At 50.7% G+C, this 18,684-nt stretch overlaps 8 protein-coding genes across 8 annotated transcripts; 5 read left to right on the top strand and 3 right to left on the bottom strand.

The window, feature by feature from the left end:
* Positions 1-254: 254 nt before the first annotated feature.
* On the top strand, positions 255-1,007 carry BDP81DRAFT_267181 (uncharacterized protein; the record flags this gene model as incomplete). The annotated part of the gene is made up of 1 exon (XM_060582900.1): positions 255-1,007. A coding segment is annotated over one exon (753 nt), but the record flags the coding sequence as incomplete, so codon positions are not given.
* A 304-nt stretch (positions 1,008-1,311) lies between these two features.
* On the bottom strand, positions 1,312-3,141 carry BDP81DRAFT_490546 (general substrate transporter; the record flags this gene model as incomplete). Its single annotated transcript, XM_060595285.1, has 5 exons — positions 1,312-1,644; positions 1,694-1,874; positions 1,963-2,168; positions 2,222-2,994; positions 3,046-3,141. 5 exons carry the CDS (start codon positions 3,139-3,141, stop codon positions 1,386-1,388), a joined length of 1,515 nt encoding a protein of 504 aa, XP_060444273.1. The 3' UTR covers positions 1,312-1,385.
* Positions 3,142-3,639: 498 nt separating this feature from the next.
* BDP81DRAFT_461877 (uncharacterized protein) lies at positions 3,640-5,005 on the top strand (the record flags this gene model as incomplete). Its single annotated transcript, XM_060593831.1, has 2 exons — positions 3,640-4,704; positions 4,760-5,005. 2 exons carry the CDS (start codon positions 3,640-3,642, stop codon positions 5,003-5,005), a joined length of 1,311 nt encoding a protein of 436 aa, XP_060444272.1.
* A 43-nt stretch (positions 5,006-5,048) lies between these two features.
* On the bottom strand, positions 5,049-7,130 carry BDP81DRAFT_376380 (uncharacterized protein; the record flags this gene model as incomplete). Its single annotated transcript, XM_060586738.1, has 6 exons — positions 6,817-7,130; positions 6,335-6,758; positions 6,221-6,272; positions 5,870-6,155; positions 5,314-5,808; positions 5,049-5,262 (listed from the first exon to the last, which is right to left on the bottom strand). Exons 1-6 carry the CDS (start codon positions 6,993-6,995, stop codon positions 5,049-5,051), a joined length of 1,650 nt encoding a protein of 549 aa, XP_060444271.1. The 5' UTR covers positions 6,996-7,130.
* A 316-nt stretch (positions 7,131-7,446) lies between these two features.
* Positions 7,447-9,160, top strand: BDP81DRAFT_40605 (guanine deaminase). Its single transcript, XM_060588962.1, has 2 exons — positions 7,447-9,021; positions 9,144-9,160. Exon 1 carries the CDS (start codon positions 7,539-7,541, stop codon positions 8,880-8,882), a length of 1,344 nt encoding a protein of 447 aa, XP_060444270.1. The 5' UTR covers positions 7,447-7,538; the 3' UTR covers positions 8,883-9,021; positions 9,144-9,160.
* Positions 9,161-12,217: 3,057 nt separating this feature from the next.
* Positions 12,218-13,631, top strand: BDP81DRAFT_395229 (peptidase S8/S53 domain-containing protein; the record flags this gene model as incomplete). The annotated part of the gene is made up of 4 exons (XM_060588047.1): positions 12,218-12,523; positions 12,792-12,947; positions 13,013-13,118; positions 13,183-13,631. The coding sequence occupies 4 exons, from the start codon at positions 12,218-12,220 to the stop codon at positions 13,629-13,631; spliced, it is 1,017 nt and encodes a 338-aa protein (XP_060444269.1).
* Positions 13,632-14,232: 601 nt separating this feature from the next.
* BDP81DRAFT_430070 (alcohol dehydrogenase GroES-like domain-containing protein) lies at positions 14,233-16,367 on the top strand. The gene is made up of 7 exons (XM_060590576.1): positions 14,233-14,778; positions 14,848-14,873; positions 14,928-14,971; positions 15,025-15,198; positions 15,253-15,378; positions 15,438-15,831; positions 15,887-16,367. The coding sequence occupies exons 1-7, from the start codon at positions 14,662-14,664 to the stop codon at positions 16,161-16,163; spliced, it is 1,158 nt and encodes a 385-aa protein (XP_060444268.1). The 5' UTR covers positions 14,233-14,661; the 3' UTR covers positions 16,164-16,367.
* A 211-nt stretch (positions 16,368-16,578) lies between these two features.
* Positions 16,579-18,230, bottom strand: BDP81DRAFT_472405 (uncharacterized protein). Its single transcript, XM_060594614.1, has 2 exons — positions 17,723-18,230; positions 16,579-17,660 (listed from the first exon to the last, which is right to left on the bottom strand). The coding sequence occupies exons 1-2, from the start codon at positions 18,059-18,061 to the stop codon at positions 16,611-16,613; spliced, it is 1,389 nt and encodes a 462-aa protein (XP_060444267.1). The 5' UTR covers positions 18,062-18,230; the 3' UTR covers positions 16,579-16,610.
* Between the last annotated feature and the right edge of the window lie 454 nt (positions 18,231-18,684).

Below are 18,684 nucleotides of genomic sequence, written 5' to 3'. Positions count from 1 at the left end.
TCGTCGGCAGCGCTGTCGATGCCGCAAAGAAATTCCAGGGAGATCAGAAACACCCATCAGCGGCGCAACAGAAAAATAATGTGCCCATTCAGACGGCCCAAGCAAGATCATCAGTCGCATCTGGTCCTACAACAGTAGCCCAACAGCAGGCAACGGGTGATGATTCCGAAGTTGACGAAGATTGGACCCTATCGCTGGACGAAGCCCAGCACGCTCTATCACAGTCTTCCGGCAATCAACATGGAGCACCAGTCGAAGATATCGAGGGAATGCTGGCACAGTTCATCGTTCAACATCCACCACCAGAGGCCTCTAACCTCGGAAGCGAAATGCATCATCTCCCAATGTCTGTCATACTCCCTCAACGTCGGCCCGAGGCTAGACACCGCGGTTTCGTGCGAGCTTATGCCCCAGTCCTAGAAGAGTGCGGCATCGATCAAGCTTCCTGGCTCGAGTTCCTAGACGGCTTCGAGAGCAGCATCAAAGGAAGCCCGTGGCTCGGGGTTGTGAACGCCGGCGTCATGGGCGCTGATCTCGCCCACACCGTCGTTGGTGGGTTCGCGCCTATTACAATGCTTGTGACGCTCGCGGTGCAGACGGGGCTCGAGACGTCTCGCCGGGGCTACGTGAACTACAAACAAAACAACTACCTCGAAGTCATGAACGAAAACTTCTTCAAACCTCGGGGCTTGTATGCTCTTGTTGTCAAGTACAAGCCGTCCAGCAGCGAAGTCGTTGAAAATGTCGATTTGGCTTCAAACATCACCCAGGCCGTGGAAGGCAGTGAGAAACAGAGCAAGTGGAAGAAGTTGCTGCACTCGTCATCTACCACGACGAAGAGCGAGGCCGAGATACCCGAGCCAGCGCCGCTGGTGTTTCCTGAACTCGATAAGATGGATGAGGGGCAAAAGCAAAACATGGTGAAGAAATTTGGAGACTTCATCTCAAAGTACTACGACCGAAAGGCTACGGACAGATTCAGGAAAGAACACCCTGACTCGAAGCTCATGCCGGAAGCCTCGTCTGAAGAAGAAGGACCAGAGGCTTCCAATTCGACTGAGAGCCACAAAGGTCCCATTCGACGTCTGAAGCAGAGACGACAGCAACGTTTCGAAGACTCAGGCAGGGAGCCGAGATTTGGAAAGGAAGCTCGCGAGAAGCGGAAGAGAAACCGGCCGCTGAAGAAGTTGATGCGACAAGATGCTCTCTACCTAATGGTTGTCAATCTTCCAACTTCAGATGAGATGGATGCGATTATCGCCCAAGTTGAGGTCAATCTTGAGTGACAGAACTTGTATCTGGAGGGGATGCCCAAGATCTTAGGGAAGACAGCTTTTCATGATCTCTCTCTCGACTCCTTATATTCTAGCTCTGAAGTATCGCATCTACAAAGACTTTGTATCAATATTCTGCATCCCTTTCGCAGTGATCCCAATGTTGTGTGAGGCCGAATCTTCCATGCTCGCCTCCAGAATCCTAGGTCCTTCGAACTTGGCCGCGATTTCTTCAAGCTTAAGTCCCTTGGTCTCCACAAACGTGAAGTATGCTATGACAAGGAAGACCACATTCCAGGAAGCATTAATGAGATAAAACTTCCATCCCAAATCTGCCATAGCGTATGCCATAGTAAACGAAGCCAGCAGACTACACTATGTTAGCAAGAGGTTTAGTGAGAACGATGTGGTAAACTTGCCCGAATCCAGAGTCCAACATGCGGAAGATTGCGATTCCTGTAGCTCGGAGCTTGTACTGCGAAACCTCAGTGGGATATAAACTAGTCATTGGCGTGATGGAAAAAGCATAAAACCCTTGGAATAGGAAGATGACTGCAATTGTGCCGTAGATCCCGGATTGATTGGTGGATTCGCCATATGCTACGGAGTTAGTCGCTGGCTCCATACCGCGTTCGCAGCAAGTCTGTGGCTCTCGGTCGACAGCGCGAAGGTTGAGTTCAAGACTCACTCTTGATAAGGCCGCCCACGATATAGAGCATGGCAATCATACCACCCACGCCAATAAAGGTCTGATTCCTTCTACCCAAGATGTCGAGCATGAAGCTGCCAAAGACCGCAACAGCAAAAGACCAACAATTCAGAATGACCTGAATCTGGGTCTGCTTCACTGTGTCTCTGATACCAGCCTGACTCAAAATCTTGGTAAGGTAAGACCTAGCACCAGGTAAGCAAAGTTGAAATCACGGGAAAGGACGGATGGTACCTACGAGATGATAAAGTTGCCAAACATGTTGATCATGGGACCGAAGGTGCAAAGGATGGCGAGGCGTTTCCGATTGGCGGGCGTGGACACTATCTCTCTCCACGGGTTTCGAGGGTATTCATCTTCCTCCTTCCTCATAATAGTTCTAATCTCATGCAAGGTCTCCTGGCCTTGCTGCACATCTTCGACGCCCTTGCCTTGCATGATGACAAGAATCTCAAGAGCTTCGTCGTCACGACCTTTGGCAATCAGCCAGCGAGGCGACTCTGGAACAAATGGCACCAGGATAACTGCCAACAAGCTAGGCACGAACTGAAGAAGGGAGGGTAGACGCCATGACCAGGTGCTTTGGATGTTTTGGCTGCCGTAGTTGACAATGGCAGAGGCCAAGCTTCCCACATAGAAGCATGAGAAGAAGAGACCGAGGATTCGGCCACGCTTCCGAGCAGGCAGGAGTTCTCCCAGTAGAGTCGGAGCAGCGCCGTTGCTGATAGCAGAGCCGATACCGACAATGATTCTGGCGATGACGAACATGGCGATGTTCTGAGCTGCGGCTTGGAGAATGATGCCGACGACTGTGATTACTGACGCGACCAGGATAGCTCTTCGACGTCCGAAGTAGTCTGGTACAGGCTGCATCAGAAATGCACCGAGAATGCCCCCCATCCATGATGCAGCGTTATTGAGACCCTCTAAAGCAGGGGTTAAGTGGAAGTATTCGGTATATGAGGGGAGAATAAGGAGGCCGTTCATAACCGAGGCATCGTATCCGAGGGTCTGTTAACTCATGATTAGCGAGACTCTCGAGTCTTGTGATGGTGTACTCACTGCCGAGTTTACAATGGCTACGGCGAGTAGCAAAGGAGACAACACCTTCAGGTTGGCTGGTACCAACCTGGAGACATATTTGCGCTCAAACCCCATGTTGCTATTTGGTGTTTTCGGATACAAATCGTCTGACTTTTATTCATAATCACTCCACGTTGAAGCAGGACTTCTTGACCACCCTTATATCCCATTGTTTATGAGTCGTAGTGATTTGTGATCTCTCCAAGTTGATTGGCTGCCTCAAGGCTTCGGTCGAGCTCGGGTGAGCCTATCGCAAGCCCACTTCGTAACTACCAACTGGGATAAATCACCTATCCCAAAATGCCATCGCGGGGAAATGTGACCTTTCCCATGAGCTTAATCACTCGGGCGAGCTCGGGCGAGTCTTGACAGACCGAACCATTGGCCAGGCCGGCAGCGCGACCATACGCAGGTATGAGCCATCGTGGGGTTGGAAAACCATATCGGAAATCCGGGATGACGGGCGGCGGATGATAAGCTACTTAAGGTCCCAGTGCTCAAGATTTCAACCACCAACACGATTCAAGCCCAGCCCAGCCAAAATCTTGGAAGAGCAATCTTTTCCATTTCAGCATGCCCGGAAGCGTCCGAGAGTGGCCTGCGTGGCCGGAGTACACCGATAAGGATGTCCATGAACTGAAAGACCCAGACTTCTTCAGCACCAAGAAGGCCGTCATATCTCAGTATGGTGCAGAGGCTCTGAGAGAAAGCTGGTTTCGAGTTTGTGAACAGCTCAAGGCTGTCACTGATGAGATAGTCAGCAAGGGTCGCACAATTATACCAGTCTTCGACGCCCACAACCTCCTTGACAAGGGTTTCACGGAAACCGAAAGGGACGAATTGAAGAGAGTCGGCACCTTTGTTGTTCGTGGGGTAATTCCCAAGGCTGAGGCAACTCAGCACTACGAAGAACTCAAACACTACGTCGCCGAAAACAAGCACAAAATCCAGGGGTGGCCTAAAGAGACCCCTTCAATGCTGATGCTGTACGACTCGCCGACCCAGAATGCCGTCAGATCACACCCCAATCACCTTCAACTCCAACGCCTCCTCAACCAGCTTTGGCACGACGAAAGCGGTGAAGATACGTCCCCAGACTCTTTGGTGTACTACGACGGAGTACGAGACAGACCCCCACAACAAGAATTCCTTGGACTCGGGCCGCACATAGACGCTGGTAGCTTGGCTCGTTGGGCAGATGCGGCATACAGAGAAGTGTATGGCAACATCTTCTCGGGCAAGCCTGAGATGCATGATCCCTACGACCTCAGCTTCCGTCAAGCTGCCAACCAAGAGTTGTATCCAGGTGTTGCTCATTCATCGGTCTTCCGCTCTTTCCAGGGGTGGACTGCCCTAACACGAACAGCCCCAAGCGAGGGAACACTTCTCGTCTACCCCAACGTCGCTAGTGTCGTTGCATACATGGTATTGAGACCATTTTTCAAGCCTCCTGTCGACTCTGCAAATGTGATGGATGCAAGCAAGTGGACTCTTGACGAATCTGGCTATTTCCCTGGGACGTTCAAGACCCAGAGCCAGCGGCTGAGTCGCTCGTCGCATCCTCACCTGAGGCTGAAGGAGTGCCTCATCCATGTGCCCAAGATGGAGCCAGGTGATACTGTTTGGTGGCATACTGATGTAAGTCTTGCTCGCGGTGATTTGAAGTCAACGGAGACTAATGGTCCCGATGTAGGTTTGCCATGCCGTCGATCCAGTGCACGAGGGATCGGAGAATGCATCCGTTTTATACATCGCCGCATGCCCCACTACTACAAACAACAAGGCATATGTGAAGATGCAACTTTCTGAGACTCTTGCGGGGAGACCACCGCCAGACCAGCAAGAAGGGAATGATTTAAACGAAAGCACACTCAAGGGATACGTAGGACTGGAAGATTTGAGTGCGGAAGCAAAACGTGCATTTGGTTTTGGATTGTAGGCTGGGTGGGACTAGGAAGAGATAAGAAGAATATCAGTTGATGTCATGAAAGCTCTGCTGCCAAATCTTCTTCATCCAGTGAAGACCTGAGAATAGAAACTGCCCTCTCTGCTATGGCGTTGCGTGATTTGACCTCGTTGAGGTATTCGATGGCAAGCTGCACCTCGTCTGTGAAATCAACTTCAGCACCAGACTGGGCCCTTTGGGATTCTCTGAGTAGGAAGATGGCAGCGACGAAAATATGCATCGATAACGCCCTTGAGAACGTGTCAGGGCCTCTTCAAACAATATGATATCCCATAACTTACCACTGTCTCCGCATTGCGACTGGCTGATCCCAATTGTGGGTTATCCAGATGATATCCATAGCAGAACGAATACACACTGCTCGTGCCCAGTCATACAGACCAGGAGCTGCTAGCCATTCTTTCTGTAGAGATCGGTTGATGCGCATCCGATGATGAAGGAGCACGAGGCTGATGTCGAATCGTTGCCATTTGATCCAGGGATAAATGATCTCTAGCTCTTGCATTTCCTTGCTTTTGCCACCATCAGGCTGGAGATGGGCTGGCAAGGTGTTGATGACTTCTGCTAGTTCATCATCGGCTAGGCGAACAATTTCGGAAACTGACCGTGTGCCTTCCCGCAGCGCTGATCTAAATCTGTGATAAACGGTCGAGGTTCTTGCCATGAAGATGTGATACAACACCGGCTGAGGGCCTTCAACATCAGATTCGTCCGAAGGAAGTGGTATATCGAAATCTTCTTCGTCTACTTGTGGCACGTAGTAAGGAACCGCAAGCCTGGGAGAAGTAAGCACTGGCTCTCCCATACATCGCAGTTCTGATCACGACTCCGGCATACCATTCACAAACTATCAGAGTCCACCAAAGACGCCTTTGAGCTTCGAGTCCTAGCTCTGAAGTGGGATGTGTGGCGTGAGAGCCATCGAGCCCGAGGTTCCGCGCGATGCGAATTGCGCAGCTCCAAAGATGACGGTATAAGCCAGAGTCCCCGAAGTTGTGAAAGCAAATGCCAAGTACTGCGATTGCCTGAACAGGGCGAATTGTGCTAGTTCTCATGTAGTCTGTTTCTTCGAGGCAGAACAAGGCGGTCTTATACCACTGTTGCAGTATACTTTCGAGGTCTCCTGAACATTGGTAGACACCATTAGGCGTGTGCACAAGTATTCGGAGCCTTAAGGCGTTTTCTCACCTTCAGGAAGTATCTCACGAGCTTCCTCATCACCCATCATTAACAGAGCAGCCTATTAAAGATAGCCAAGTCAGTGCTGAGATATACGAAGCAGGAGTCCTTATCGCGACTGACCGTAATGACACCAAAATACACTGATAACCAACCTGGATCACAATCTGACAAGATAGTACCACTTTCTAGAGAATCCATGAAATGGGCATGTTCCCGCTCGAACTCGGGATATTCGAGGGCATAGTGGACCCAGGAATTCCACTTCTTGTCATACGCGATTAGGAGCTCGCTAGACTTTCGACAAGGTACATCGATCGTGCTCCATCCTTGGCCATGTCGAGACACTTGTGAAAGTGCTGGAGACTTGAACACCATTTCTTCCAACGGATCATGACACTCCAATAACTTCTGCGCAGTCCTCGGCTTCCGAAGAAGTGAGTCAGAAGTAGGACGGACTTGAGCGGATGACTCGAGAGCCATTCTTAGTCGTTGATTTTCCTGGACCAGCTCATCATATGTCGGCAATTGCACTGGGTCTTTCCCTCTACAGTTCAAGATTCCAGTCAGCTTGATTCAAACCGTGTTCAGGGATGAGAACCGACCTTGTAACTTCACCACGCACCATCACAAGCTCTCGAGAACATGACTCAGGTGTGCCTTGACGAATACAAGTTGAGCATGGTAGTCTTTTGTCGCACTTGACCTTCCGCGCAGCGCAGGCTCGACAACTTCTTGGTGCGCGCTGGGTCTTGCGATATGAAGATAGGGTATCTGATGACATATTTCTTGGTGACTGAAAGATCCCTCTTGGAACTAGGGCCTGTCGAAGCAGCAGCGGATGTAGGCGGCAGGTCAGGTTGGTGGCTGTAGAGATGTTCTCTTCAGGCACGAGCGTATCAGGTGGACTCCAATCTCTCGACTTGAGAAGTATTCAAGCCTGTATATCTTATTCCCAAGGTGGTCATATAATAAACTAGTATCGTCAGTGAGAAACAGACATGCAGGGCTCATACCGAGCGAGAGCGAGGCAAAGGTGTGAGATGTTGACGATGTGTAAACTCACCCGAGCTCAACCGAAGAGAAAGCTTATCTGCGATAAGACAAAGCCCGTCGCTATCTCCACAGGAACCACGGACGGTACGTACCGTGAGTACACCAATATCCCCTCACATTGCTGGCATTCGGAATTCCAACAGATCTTGATTTGATACTATCACCACATGCTTCTTCATTATCTGGGATAGGCTCTTCACCCAACTCACGCTACAAAACCTTCTAATTGCCCCCAATAGCAACCCGCATATTGTTGAGCGCATCCTCAAGCATGGCGACAGCATTCCATGGAGCAGTCATCCACTCGCTTGGCCCCAATCAGGTAGAAATACTTGATAACGCCGGAATCGTCGTTGGATCCGATGGACTGATTTCTCAAATCTACACCCAAATATCCCCTGAAGAGCTTTCCAAAAAGCTTCCCAGCGACCATGAAGTCGAAGTCCTCTCCAAAGGCCAGTTTCTATCGCCCGGATTCATCGACACGCACAACCATGCTCCGCAATGGGCAATGAGAGGACAGGGGCAGGGTCTTCATATCCTAGACTGGCTCGATCAAGTCACCTTTCCCCACGAAGCCCGCTTCTCAGATCCTGTCTACGCTCGCAAGGTCTACGAGAGCTGCGTCAAGGGCTTTCTCAAGCAAGGCATCACTACTGCTTCCTACTATGGGTCGAAACACTCCGAAGCGACCCAGATCTTGGCGGACATCTGCCACCAGCTGAACCAGAGGGCTTTCGTGGGAAAGTGTAATATGGATCGAAACGCTCCAAGTTATCTCCACGACGAATCTGCCGAATCATCTCTCAAGGAAACGGAAGAATGCGTCAAACACATTCGCCAGATCGACCCGACCGGACAGCTGATCCGCCCTGTCTTGACCCCGAGATTCGCTATATGCTGCACCCTCAATTTGCTCAAAGGTCTTGGTCAGATGGCAGCCCAAGACCCAGAGCTGGCAATTCAGACGCACTTCAATGAAGCTGAACAGGAGATCAAAGTAACAAGAGAACTGTTCCCACAATTTTCAAGTGAGGCAGACCTCTATGAACACTATGGTCTCCTGAACCAGCGATCGATTCTCGCACATTGCACCTTCATGACAGAGTACGAGATGGACAAGATCAAGGAGCTTCAGTGTGGTGTTGCGCACTGCCCAATCTCGAACATGACAGTTGGAGGAGGCTTCATGGCAGCATCCATACGCCAGTTTCTGACCAAAGGGATAAAGGTTGGCCTGGGTACCGACAGCGGTGGCGGATTCTCGTCAAGCATGCTCGACAGCATTCGCCAGGCAATTATAGCTTCCAACGCGCGCGAGGTGATGTCCGGCGGCAAAGACAAGGCACTCTCTCTGGACGAGGTTTTCTACCTCTCGACACTTGGTGGAGCCCAAGTTTGTTGCCTTGAAGACAAGATCGGCAATTTTGCCGTGGGCAAGGCGTTTGATGCGATACTTGTCACAAGCTCCCTCGATGAAGCCTTTGGTGTCATGACGGTTCGAGAAGAGACTGACTGCCTTCGAACGGTTTTCGAAAAGTTTTTGATGACGGGAGATGACCGTAACATTGCTCAAGTGTATGTGCAGGGCAAGCTTGTCAAGGACACATTATGAACCGAGCAGAAAGACCAATTGTCCAGGAGATGGCCTAATAGAGACAGAACATTGAACCCAGCAGCAAGATATTACTTCAATTCACCAAAACCTTAAATCCGAGGGTTTGGGGGTTTCACTTAGCCCACTTTGAAAGAAAGTAGGAGACAGTCTCTTGGAAGGCTTCCGGCTCGTCAGTTGGCGGACTGTGACCAGACTTCTCAAAGACCAAGAACTCGCTGTTTGGAATCCCCCTACTAATTTCTTCTCCATACTCAACAGGTACGACAACATCATGCCTCCCGGTCGCGACGAGTGTTGGTGCAGTGATGTCCTTCAGTTGTGACCGCACATCAAGTCGCGGAAGGTTGTAAGAAAAGGCAAAATTGTGCGTTTCGTAGTGCAGGTTATACTCGTCGGCAACGGTGCACCCAACCTCCGGTTAGAATCTCCCTTCTACTCCTTACGCAGAATCAATCAATACAGAGATATTGATACTTCGTCACCCCCAGGACCCTACGGTTCGAACCAAATTCCCTGTGAAAGGAATACCAACAAATAGTTCTATCAGACCCCATTCCCCTCATGTCCGCCGATGAATAGTTTGAAAAGGAAGTGAAGTTAGAGAAATACCAGTGACGGATGTACTTACGCCGTCTAGCAGTTGATGGGATAGAGTCCTGAAAACCAATTGTTTTCTCAAGACCTGTGAGGTAACAATCATTAAGCTACTATTGTGACCCAAGCCAGGCTTGGTGCTTTTCAATTTCAAGCAACACGAATCACCTGCTGGCCATCCATTGAGATAGGCTCAGCCCTCCAGTTCTCCAGGGGCTAAAACAAGGGGAGACTGTCGTGATAGATCGGATGTAACTGAATTGGGGGCCTTCTCCGCGGCATCCCCAGCTTGAGATACATGGGGTCGAGAACCGACAGTGGGCTTCGAGTGTTCATCCACTTTTTTTCAGTATTAAGCACATGGTAGCGTTTGCCGGCTGAGTCGCGAGTCTCAAGCATCTCGTGTGAAGCTCCCTGCCATCTACCAATAACTGGCGCTGAGAGTTCTGCATACCAGGTAGAGTGTGTCTGGGGATATGGGGACCTTGGAATCCAGACAAGGGGAAACCGCAACGGTGAGCCGTTCGGAACTTGCCCGTTGGGCTTTGCTTCAAGAGTTCACGGCTCTGTGGGCAGAGTGACTCTTTTCTCTTGCCGGCGGCAGTGCCCAAAATTAACAACAACAGCACAAGTTGACATGGCATACGGATATCCTGGTCAGCAATTAACATTCCCGGGCGAGAGCAGTGGCCTTGATGTCTCGCTCGCCGCGGCTCGCGCTCACGAACACACATATTAGATATGTTTGTTCCACCAGACGCGGCTGAGCTCAGCTGTCACGATGCGGCGATGTCCCGAGCCCCGGTCCAAGACGCGTGAAGTGGACTCTGATTCTTTTTTAGCTCGAGGGTTCTCAAGAGGTTCTTGAGATGCTTCTCGAATAGTCTCTGCTCAGTCTCCCAGTAGATTTAGCACAGCATATAAAACCAATGATGTAATCCGGCCAAAAGTGTTGGTTAAATCACATCACGATTAACAAAGTTATCTGTCCACCAGTAGTCTCGACTACCCTTCGGATTTCACTCATTTCAATCTCGTTGATTCTCTCATTTTTCACAGTCACTCACTTTGCTTCAATTATGAGACCTTCAATTTCCACTCTTTTGGCCGTCCAGGCACTTATTGGCTCCAGCTTAGCCGCTGCTTTGCCTGAGAAAGCTGTTCTTCGACCAGCCCAGAAACGACAGACTTGTACAACTACAACCCCCTGTCCGTGTCTGTTTATGCCTTCACTATTCCCGGCATCGTCGATGTCGGCCCCATGGTGGACTTCGGCCTCGGTATTGAGTTTGCTGCATCCGGTGTGGTCAAGGCTTCCGTGGACGTTGTCTCAACCATTGCCGATGCTCAAGTTCATCTTGACTTTTTGGACTCCGCCAAGACCTCTACCACAGGCTGGAAGCCTCAAACCAACGTCACCACAGACATCAACGCTCAAGTAGAACTCCAACTGAACCCGTTCGCTGGCCTGACCGTCGCTTTGGGTGTTAAGCTCTTCAACGGCCTCCTCGATATGTCTGCTTGAGTCGAGGCGAAGCCCCAGGTCGTGAACGCCTTTGCGGTAGACCTTGACTTCACTTACACCAGCGCCAGTGGCGTTACTTTCGCGAAGCCTACCGGAGAGCAGTGTAAGAATGGTGCCTGGTTTGCTAGCACTTTCCATCTGGGCGTTGATGCCTATGTTACAAAATTCTACACTAAGACCTTGTATGAGGTTGATGTGCCAATTTACCAGTCGCAGTGCTGGAACTTCGTCAACTAGATGCTAGCTTAATCATCTAATGAAAACAAATCTTCTGTATGCCTCTGAAGACTTACGTGAAATCTTTGCGTCGCTGCGTTCATACTAACCAAGGATATCCTTACCGCTGTTGATGTTGTTACCAAGACGCCTGACTGAGACATCCATTTTAAGTACTTAGAAGCCTGTTGTGGCGAGCCATTTCCCTCACGAGCATGCTGTCATAGATTGTATGGATGGAACAATCCTGTTGTACATTTTCTTTTACAAAGTCTCTAGCCGAAATCAGCTCGAAATATGTCCAACAGTGCAAGGACTCAGGAACTACGACAGTCTGCATGCAAATGATGGCCTTCGTAGATACAACGAAGGCTGGAACTTTGAAACTATATTTCAACCCCAGCAGAGAATCTCTACTTTATTAGATGTTGAACCGACTAAAGCCTCCACTGTTGTGATAGGCTTACATAGGAAGCGTACGCCTAGGAGACCTTGCAAACCTCGGGGTAGACTAAGTGAATTGGGAATAGAAACCCCGAAGTTGTAGATTACTTTAGCACGTAATAAGATAGACTGGTGGCGTAATCAAACCCCCTGCGAATTCCCACTCAACGAGTCTAAGTCGCGGTGAACATCATCTACTAGAGGTTGCGAGGTTACAAATCTTGCTTGACGGTGCTTGGCAATCAGGGTTGTACCGCAATCACCTTCCCATCGCAGCAATAGTGGCCGTCTTGGCCTGGATACGAGGTGAGGTGATGATTACAGCCCAGCTTTGAATAGAAGGTCGTAGATGAGTGTCAACTCCAGACTGCGTTTTGTCTGGAACGACACGAATAGAAAAGTTCCTCTGCGGAAACGGCTACAGATTACAGTCCTTAGACTCCAATGACCAGGCTATCTGTCGACGTATATAAAATCTCCAACCTTCTCATCAATCAGTACTGATCTGGTCTTCCGGGAATGAAGTCAACTGGGCTAGTCGTATCATCGAATAATGTCTAAGGTTAAGCGCATCGTCGCCCTCCTAGGGTTCTCATCGGCTGTTCTAGCCAGCCCGTTCTTGGCGAAGAATTCCAACGAAGGGTCTATCGTTCCCGATAAGTACATCATTCGCGTTGCCCCAGGCACCTATAATACGGATTTTGAGAGCCACTTGAGCTGGGTCGCCAGCGTTCACAAACGCAGTTTGACTCGTCGGAGTACTGTTGGAGTCGAGAAGACGTTCAGCATCGGGAACTTCAAGGCTTACGCCGGAGAGTTCGATGCGGAGACCGTTGCAGAGATTGAAAAGGACGGATATGTGAGTAGACTTTGCGCTTCTGCAAGGCGATGCTCGAAAACTGATCTTGGAATCGAAGGCTGTTAGCGTAGAGCCAGACCGAGTTGCTGAGGTGACAACCCTGGTCACCCAAGCAGCTGCTCCGTGGGGACTTTCGAGCCTGTCTTCAACAATTCCTCTGGTGGATGGCAGCAGCTCCAGTCCTTACGAGTATGATAGCGCCGCCGGAGAAGGGATCTACGCTTACGTCCTTGATTCTGGAGTCACCACAGAGCACGCAGAATTTTAGGGGCGTGCCATTCGAGGCTACAATGCCTGGGCACCCAATTATCCTTTCGAGGACGAGTTCGGTCACGGTTCCCATGTTGCGGGTATCATTGGCGCAGCTACATATGGCGTGGCGAAGAAAGCGACCGTCATCGATGTCAAGGTCGTTCGGGGTCTTGTAAGTGCACCGGTTTCTGGAATCCTAGTTATTGTGTCATTAGCTAACGTTGGAATCTGTGGCAGGGCTACTCTACCGTTGCTCATGTGCTGGATGGGTACAGCTGGGCCGTCAACAACATTACCAACACCCCCGGACGGGTCTCTAAAGCTGTCATCAACATGAGTCTAGGTGAGTTGAGGACACGCCCAAGATCTTTCACTCTGCGGGAAAGAACGCGCTGACCTCACCGAAGCATTTCCCAAAAGCGACGCGATGAACTCGGCAGTAGATGCAGCTTTCGATCTTGGTGTCACAACCGTGGTCGGTCCTGGAAACGATGGCAAGGACGCTTCGGCCAAGTCTCCTGCTTCTGCCCAGAAAGCCATCACAGTCGGCGCGATCGCCTGGAATTGGAGTCGGGCAGACTGGAGCAACTTTGGACCCGACGTTAACATCTTTGCGCCCGGTCTTGACATTCCGTCGCTTTGGAGGCAGCCTGGGCAGGTGTCGGTGGTTTCTGGAACATCAATGGCAACACCTCATGTCGCCGGACTCGTTGCATATCTCCAGGCATTGTTTCCTCTTGAGAATGCGGCAGCCGTTGTAGAGAAGTTGAACGAGCTTGCGGTCAAAGGCGTTGTTGGAAATTCGGGAAGTGGGAGCGCGAACATCCTCGCTCACAGCGGTGTTGTCTCCGTCTGAGTTGCATCATTGACGAGGGGCAGAAGGAGATAGACCTCGATTCAAGAGGGCTTGCATGTAGACTCATACCATGATAATGCAGCCAAGCAGCGCTCTCGGAAGGTGTCAACGTGACGGCTATCGCACGCAGCTCAGACTGTTCTGCGAGATACGCGTCGTGGAGTCTCTATCATTCACTTTAGCTATCTCGCGGCTATAGACGTAAGTCCCTGCAGAGCCTCGGCAGCCTATTTCTAGTTCCACTGCGTCGGACATGTTGCAGAATTAGGTCCAGAAGAGAAATGTTCGGCGAGAATTGCGGAGTCAAGTTGGATTCCTGCGCGTGCCGTGCGTCTTCGCTCGTCTCCTCACCAAACCGCGTCCCTCGAGACCCTCTTATTCTCCAAATACGTCATGCAAGAATAAAACTTGGGGTAAGTCGAATGGATCCTGTGTGTATCACTCGCAGCCGTCTCACAGCGGCGGGGAAGCTCTCGTGGATTGAAGGGCAGCTTCATGGTTCATCGACCTGAGATCTAGAGTTATCTAATAGCTAAGGTATGGATCACGTTGGGTCTCCTCTTCCCCCGCACTCTACAAAAGGCACTAATTCGCCGATGAGGGACTCTTTAGTCTGAACTCTCGGGGGTTCGGAGTTCATCCTCACCCACTCGAGAGCAAACACCAGCTCCCCCGGCCATTCTCCCGTGCATCAACCAGCGTGAACCAGCTCCAAAACATGCCGGACACAAACTGGATCGCGACGGCATCCCCGCGTCTTGGCGAAAGTTTCCCGCACTACCCCGCAGCGGCGCAATCCACTATCTCGTTCTAGAAAGATATCCCGCGGCGATGACGGTGCTTGAGTGGGAGCCGGTCATCCGGGGCATACTGAAGGAAGGAGAAGCTGTTCTTGGTGGTTTGCTCGGTAGATGCTTTCGTGAGGGGTTCATGGGATAAATATGACCGTTGCTGCTCCAAGGCGCTCTTCAGTAAATAGTTTGTCCTCAATCGCCAAAGCTTCACTTTTTGCCCAGATAATATCACCATCATGTCGTCCCCAACAATGAAAGCTGTGAACTACCAAGGCCCTTACAAGGTCAAGGTCTCGGAGGTGTCGTTGCCCAAGATTCAGCACCCCGACGATGTCATCGTCAAAGTTACCACTGTGAGACAAACCTCCTTCCCCGCCCTGCCGGCCACCATCTGTGAGCAGTGCAGCTAATCAAGAACACAGGCTGCCATCTGTGGCTCAGACTTGCAGTAAGTCTACGAACGACGAAGCAATGTTAGTGCACGATAACTCACCATTCGCAGCATGTACGAGGGAAGAACGGCTGCGGAGGCAGGCATCACGTTCGGTGAGTCACTGGCTTTGTACGCTTAGCATGGAATTTATCCTGACATGTCACAGGCCACGAGAACATGGGAATTGTCGAGGAGCTCGGAGCTGGTGTCACTCTTCTCAAGAAGGGAGACCGTGTCGTTATGCCCTTCAACGTTGCTGATGGCCGCTGCCACAACTGCGAAGAGGGACGAACAGCATTCTGCACTGGCGTAAACCCTGGATTTGCTGGTGGTGCTTATGGTAAGTCATCGTCTCGTGCAACAGTTGAATCATATAAGCTCACATGCTACGAAGGATATGTTGCCATGGGCCCGTACCCTGGCGGTCAAGCACAATACATCAGAGTTCCCTATGCCGACTTCAACGCCCTGAAGCTTCCCGCCGGCAAGGAGTTTGAGGCAGACTTCATTTTGCTTGCAGGTACGTACCCACCACCGCCAAGATTATCTCGAACATACTGACCATGTGCGCTTCACCAGATATCTTCCCCACTGGCTGGCATGGAATTGAGCTCTCCGGCTTCAAGCCCGGCGAGAGCGTTGCTGTTTTCGGTGCCGGCCCTGTCGGGCTGATGGCCGCCTACTCAGCAGTTCTCCGCGGCGCATCAAGAGTCTACGTGGTCGATCGCGTTCCCGAGCGTCTCGAGTCCGCAGAAAAGATTGGATGTACACCAGTGGACTTCACCAAGGGCGATGCTGTTGAGCAAATCAAGAAGTTGAACGGCGGTGAAGTCGACCGCTCAGTGGATGCTGTCGGATATCAGGCAGTGAGCGCCGGTGGAAACACCGAGCAGCCCAACATCGTGCTGGAGAACATGATCAAAGTCACAAGAGCATGTGGTGGACTTGGCATCCCGGGACTTTACGTTCCTAGGTAAGACTGATCCTTCCGCTGAGCGCTATACAATTCTGACGAAGCGTGTTCTTAGCGACCCCGGTGCGTCAGATGATGCTTCAGCAAAGGGTATGATCAGCTTGAGCTTCGGCAAGCTCTTCGAAAAGGGACTCTCCCTTGGAACTGGACAGTGCAACGTCAAGGCGTACAACCGATATCTGCGTGACTTGATCATCGCGGGCAAGGCCAAGCCCAGCTTCGTCGTCTCGCATGAGATTAACATCGACGATGCAGAAGTTGCGTATGAGAAGTTCGACAAGAGAATTGACGGTTACACGAAGGTTCTCATTCATCCTAATGGTGGATTCTGATCTTCATGATTGTACTTGGGATCCGGGAAACGGCGGTTGTTGTCAAATCGAAAAGCAAGAGGTGTGGGGGCGTTGTTGCTGATGTTTGATGGGAGGCAGGCGGTTACGTGGCATAGCGAAGAAGTTTCTTTACCATACCTTAGTAAGATGAAGCTCAATGGCTCGAATATGAACAAAACCTTGATCGTCACATTTGGAGTTCGACATCCCGACTGCCAGCTTCGCAATTGTGTCCTGACATCTGTGCAGTTGTTGTTACAGCGACAATCCCGGGATATTAAGCTAAGTAAAGAGACAACGCCATAGGAATCACCTCATACTCGAAATACTGACTCAAAGTCTGTTAAGTTGACCATGATTGCTTGCCATCTTTGGGCACTGTTGCCCGAGTGTAGTAGCATTGCATACGTCTGTTCAAATTTGGCAAAACTTAATGTTGCATTTCTATCAAAACTTATGAGAGTTGTCGTGCCATTCAGGCCTATTATGGTAAAACGGCGACGGTGATCTTGGCCCTCGACTTTCTGCCCGCCCCTTTTCTACATCTTCGGCATCAGAGACATGCACTTCAATTTCCTGAGTGCACAAAATACCCATCTCAATCGCCCCAACCTTAGTTTCGTGGTACTCCTCCTTCTTGACGATGCTTTCTCTAGACTCTGAGCGTTCCATGGGCATCGTGATGTTGGAAATGGGTGGTCTTGCTGCCTGTTTCCTACTTTTGTCTGTGCCCGCAGTCTTGGTGTATGGCCAGGCGCTGTCTTCGCTCGTTCGTGATCGTGATGACTTGCTTCCGCCGTATGTGTTGACCATGGTGGTTCTGGCCCTTCTCCAGTATTCTTCCATCAAGCTGTCCAGCACTGGCAGTGAAGCCGTCACAACACCCAGTGATAGATCCAAGCATGCCCATATCAGAGCTTCTGTGTAATCCCAAGTGAAGTCGTTGGTGGGCGCAGGAAGGATCTGATGCAGTAAGCCACTCAACACTGCCAAACCACCGATCATCCAGATCGCGAACAGTCGGATCTTCTTCGCCATTTGCATGCGAATCTTCAACAAGATCATAGCGGGCGCAAGCAGCAAGGTGAGCCCCTGTGCCACATGGAAGCCGGTCAGAATCTTTGACTGAACGTCCATGTTGATACACGAAGGAGCAGACTCTCGTCTACCCCGGATCGCCAGGTCCCATTGTGCTGCCGGCGGATTGCATGTAAAGATGTTGAGGAATATTGCGAGCAAGATGTATGCGATGGTCGATCCGATGAATAAATCGCATGCGATTCGCCACCATCTCGGGAGCCGGTCGGCCAGTCTTCTCATGAATATTGCTATGGAGAGCTTAATCATGCCTACGGCAACGAAGAATGTTGTCTTGCAGACCATGGCCACTAACACGCCGATGTTGAATAGCTCGTAAGTGACTTCCCACGTGTGGAGGGCAGCTGCGCCGATTGCGAGGGAATGAAGTTGTGCGATTGGAAATACGAGAGCTAGGATCTATCGTGAGCAGGATTAGTACGTTGAAGTGTCTTCAATCTTCAAATCTCCCAAGCACTTACTGCTGCAGCAATGATGGTCCAGTCATCCCAACCGAATTGCATAACTGAACCTCTTCGCAATCTTAGCCATACTCTCGCGGCCGTGGGCGCGACGACGGCCAGGATAACAAAAATGAGGCCTGCTAAAACGCCGGGCAACTTCGTCTCGTGGGCATAGTCGGAAGACTGCTTGGCGGCGAGGTGATAGCCTGTCATCGGGTTGGCTGTCATTCCGGCCATGCGGAAGAGACCCTTGGCGATGTAATAATCATTTTGAGTTGCGGGGGGCTGTCCGACGAACGCCGATGTCCCCGTCAAGGGGAGGCTGCTCGGATCATCTGGTATCGAGGAAATATCCATCAGATGCCGCCATTAGTATCGATGGAACTCGGCGCAAGTTTTGGATTGAAAAAATCTTCGAAAAGATTGAGAAACCCTTGAGAAAAGGGTCGGGGGTTCCATGATTGATCTACGATCGAGAAAGGCACCACATGTGCCGCTGACACGCGCTTCTGAAGGCAAAAGCAATGTCACGGCTGCATGAGGATTGGGAACCCGATGTCGCTTCCCTGTCGCCACGGAATTATGAAGAAAGTCATCTCCTGCGCCGCACGTAAACGTGGGTGATCGTTCCTTTTGACACATGGTCATAAATGACTGCGTGAGACTCGATGCAGGTGATGGCTAATCCGGCATCTCCTCCGGATGGAAGCACCTCCAGCCGTCTTGGCCAACAGCATTTGAGTTGGCAAAAGCAACTTGAGATCCACTTGAGACCCAAAATGGCGAAGATCCTGTGTTACGGCTGCTTCAGGCGCGATACGGAAGTTTCTTTTGGATAGAATCAAAGACATTGTATCCATGTTCCAGTCAAACTGCGATGAAGCTACTGGGTATTCGGACGAAGCCGAAAGTTCGAGGACAATTGATGAGGTTTGCTTGAGTCAAACCCATCATGAACACTAGTGAGCCTCATCTCTGTC

The sequence above is a fragment of the Colletotrichum phormii genome, assembly GCF_030913505.1.
Source record: "Colletotrichum phormii strain CBS 102054 chromosome Unknown BDP81scaffold_12, whole genome shotgun sequence".
Classification (NCBI taxonomy): Eukaryota; Fungi; Ascomycota; class Sordariomycetes; order Glomerellales; family Glomerellaceae; genus Colletotrichum; species Colletotrichum phormii.
The sequence above is the reverse complement of the archived record's forward strand: the minus strand, read 5'-3'. Positions and strand labels throughout refer to the sequence as shown.

What these genes read in the sequence shown, in the direction of transcription:
- BDP81DRAFT_40605 (XM_060588962.1), top strand. Translation starts at nt 7,539, where the DNA reads ATGGCGACAGCATTCCATGGAGCAGTCATCCACTCGCTTGGCCCCAAT.
- BDP81DRAFT_472405 (XM_060594614.1), bottom strand. Translation starts at nt 18,061, where the DNA reads ATGGATATTTCCTCGATACCAGATGATCCGAGCAGCCTCCCCTTGACG. An exon ending in GGACCATCATTGCTGCAGCA is followed by an intron (nt 17,661 to 17,722) that starts GTAAGTGCTTGG and finishes TGCTCACGATAG; the next exon opens with ATCCTAGCTCTCGTATTTCC.
- BDP81DRAFT_430070 (XM_060590576.1), top strand. Translation starts at nt 14,662, where the DNA reads ATGTCGTCCCCAACAATGAAAGCTGTGAACTACCAAGGCCCTTACAAG. An exon ending in ATCTGTGGCTCAGACTTGCA is followed by an intron (nt 14,874 to 14,927) that starts GTAAGTCTACGA and finishes CACCATTCGCAG; the next exon opens with CATGTACGAGGGAAGAACGG. An exon ending in AGACTTCATTTTGCTTGCAG is followed by an intron (nt 15,379 to 15,437) that starts GTACGTACCCAC and finishes GCGCTTCACCAG; the next exon opens with ATATCTTCCCCACTGGCTGG.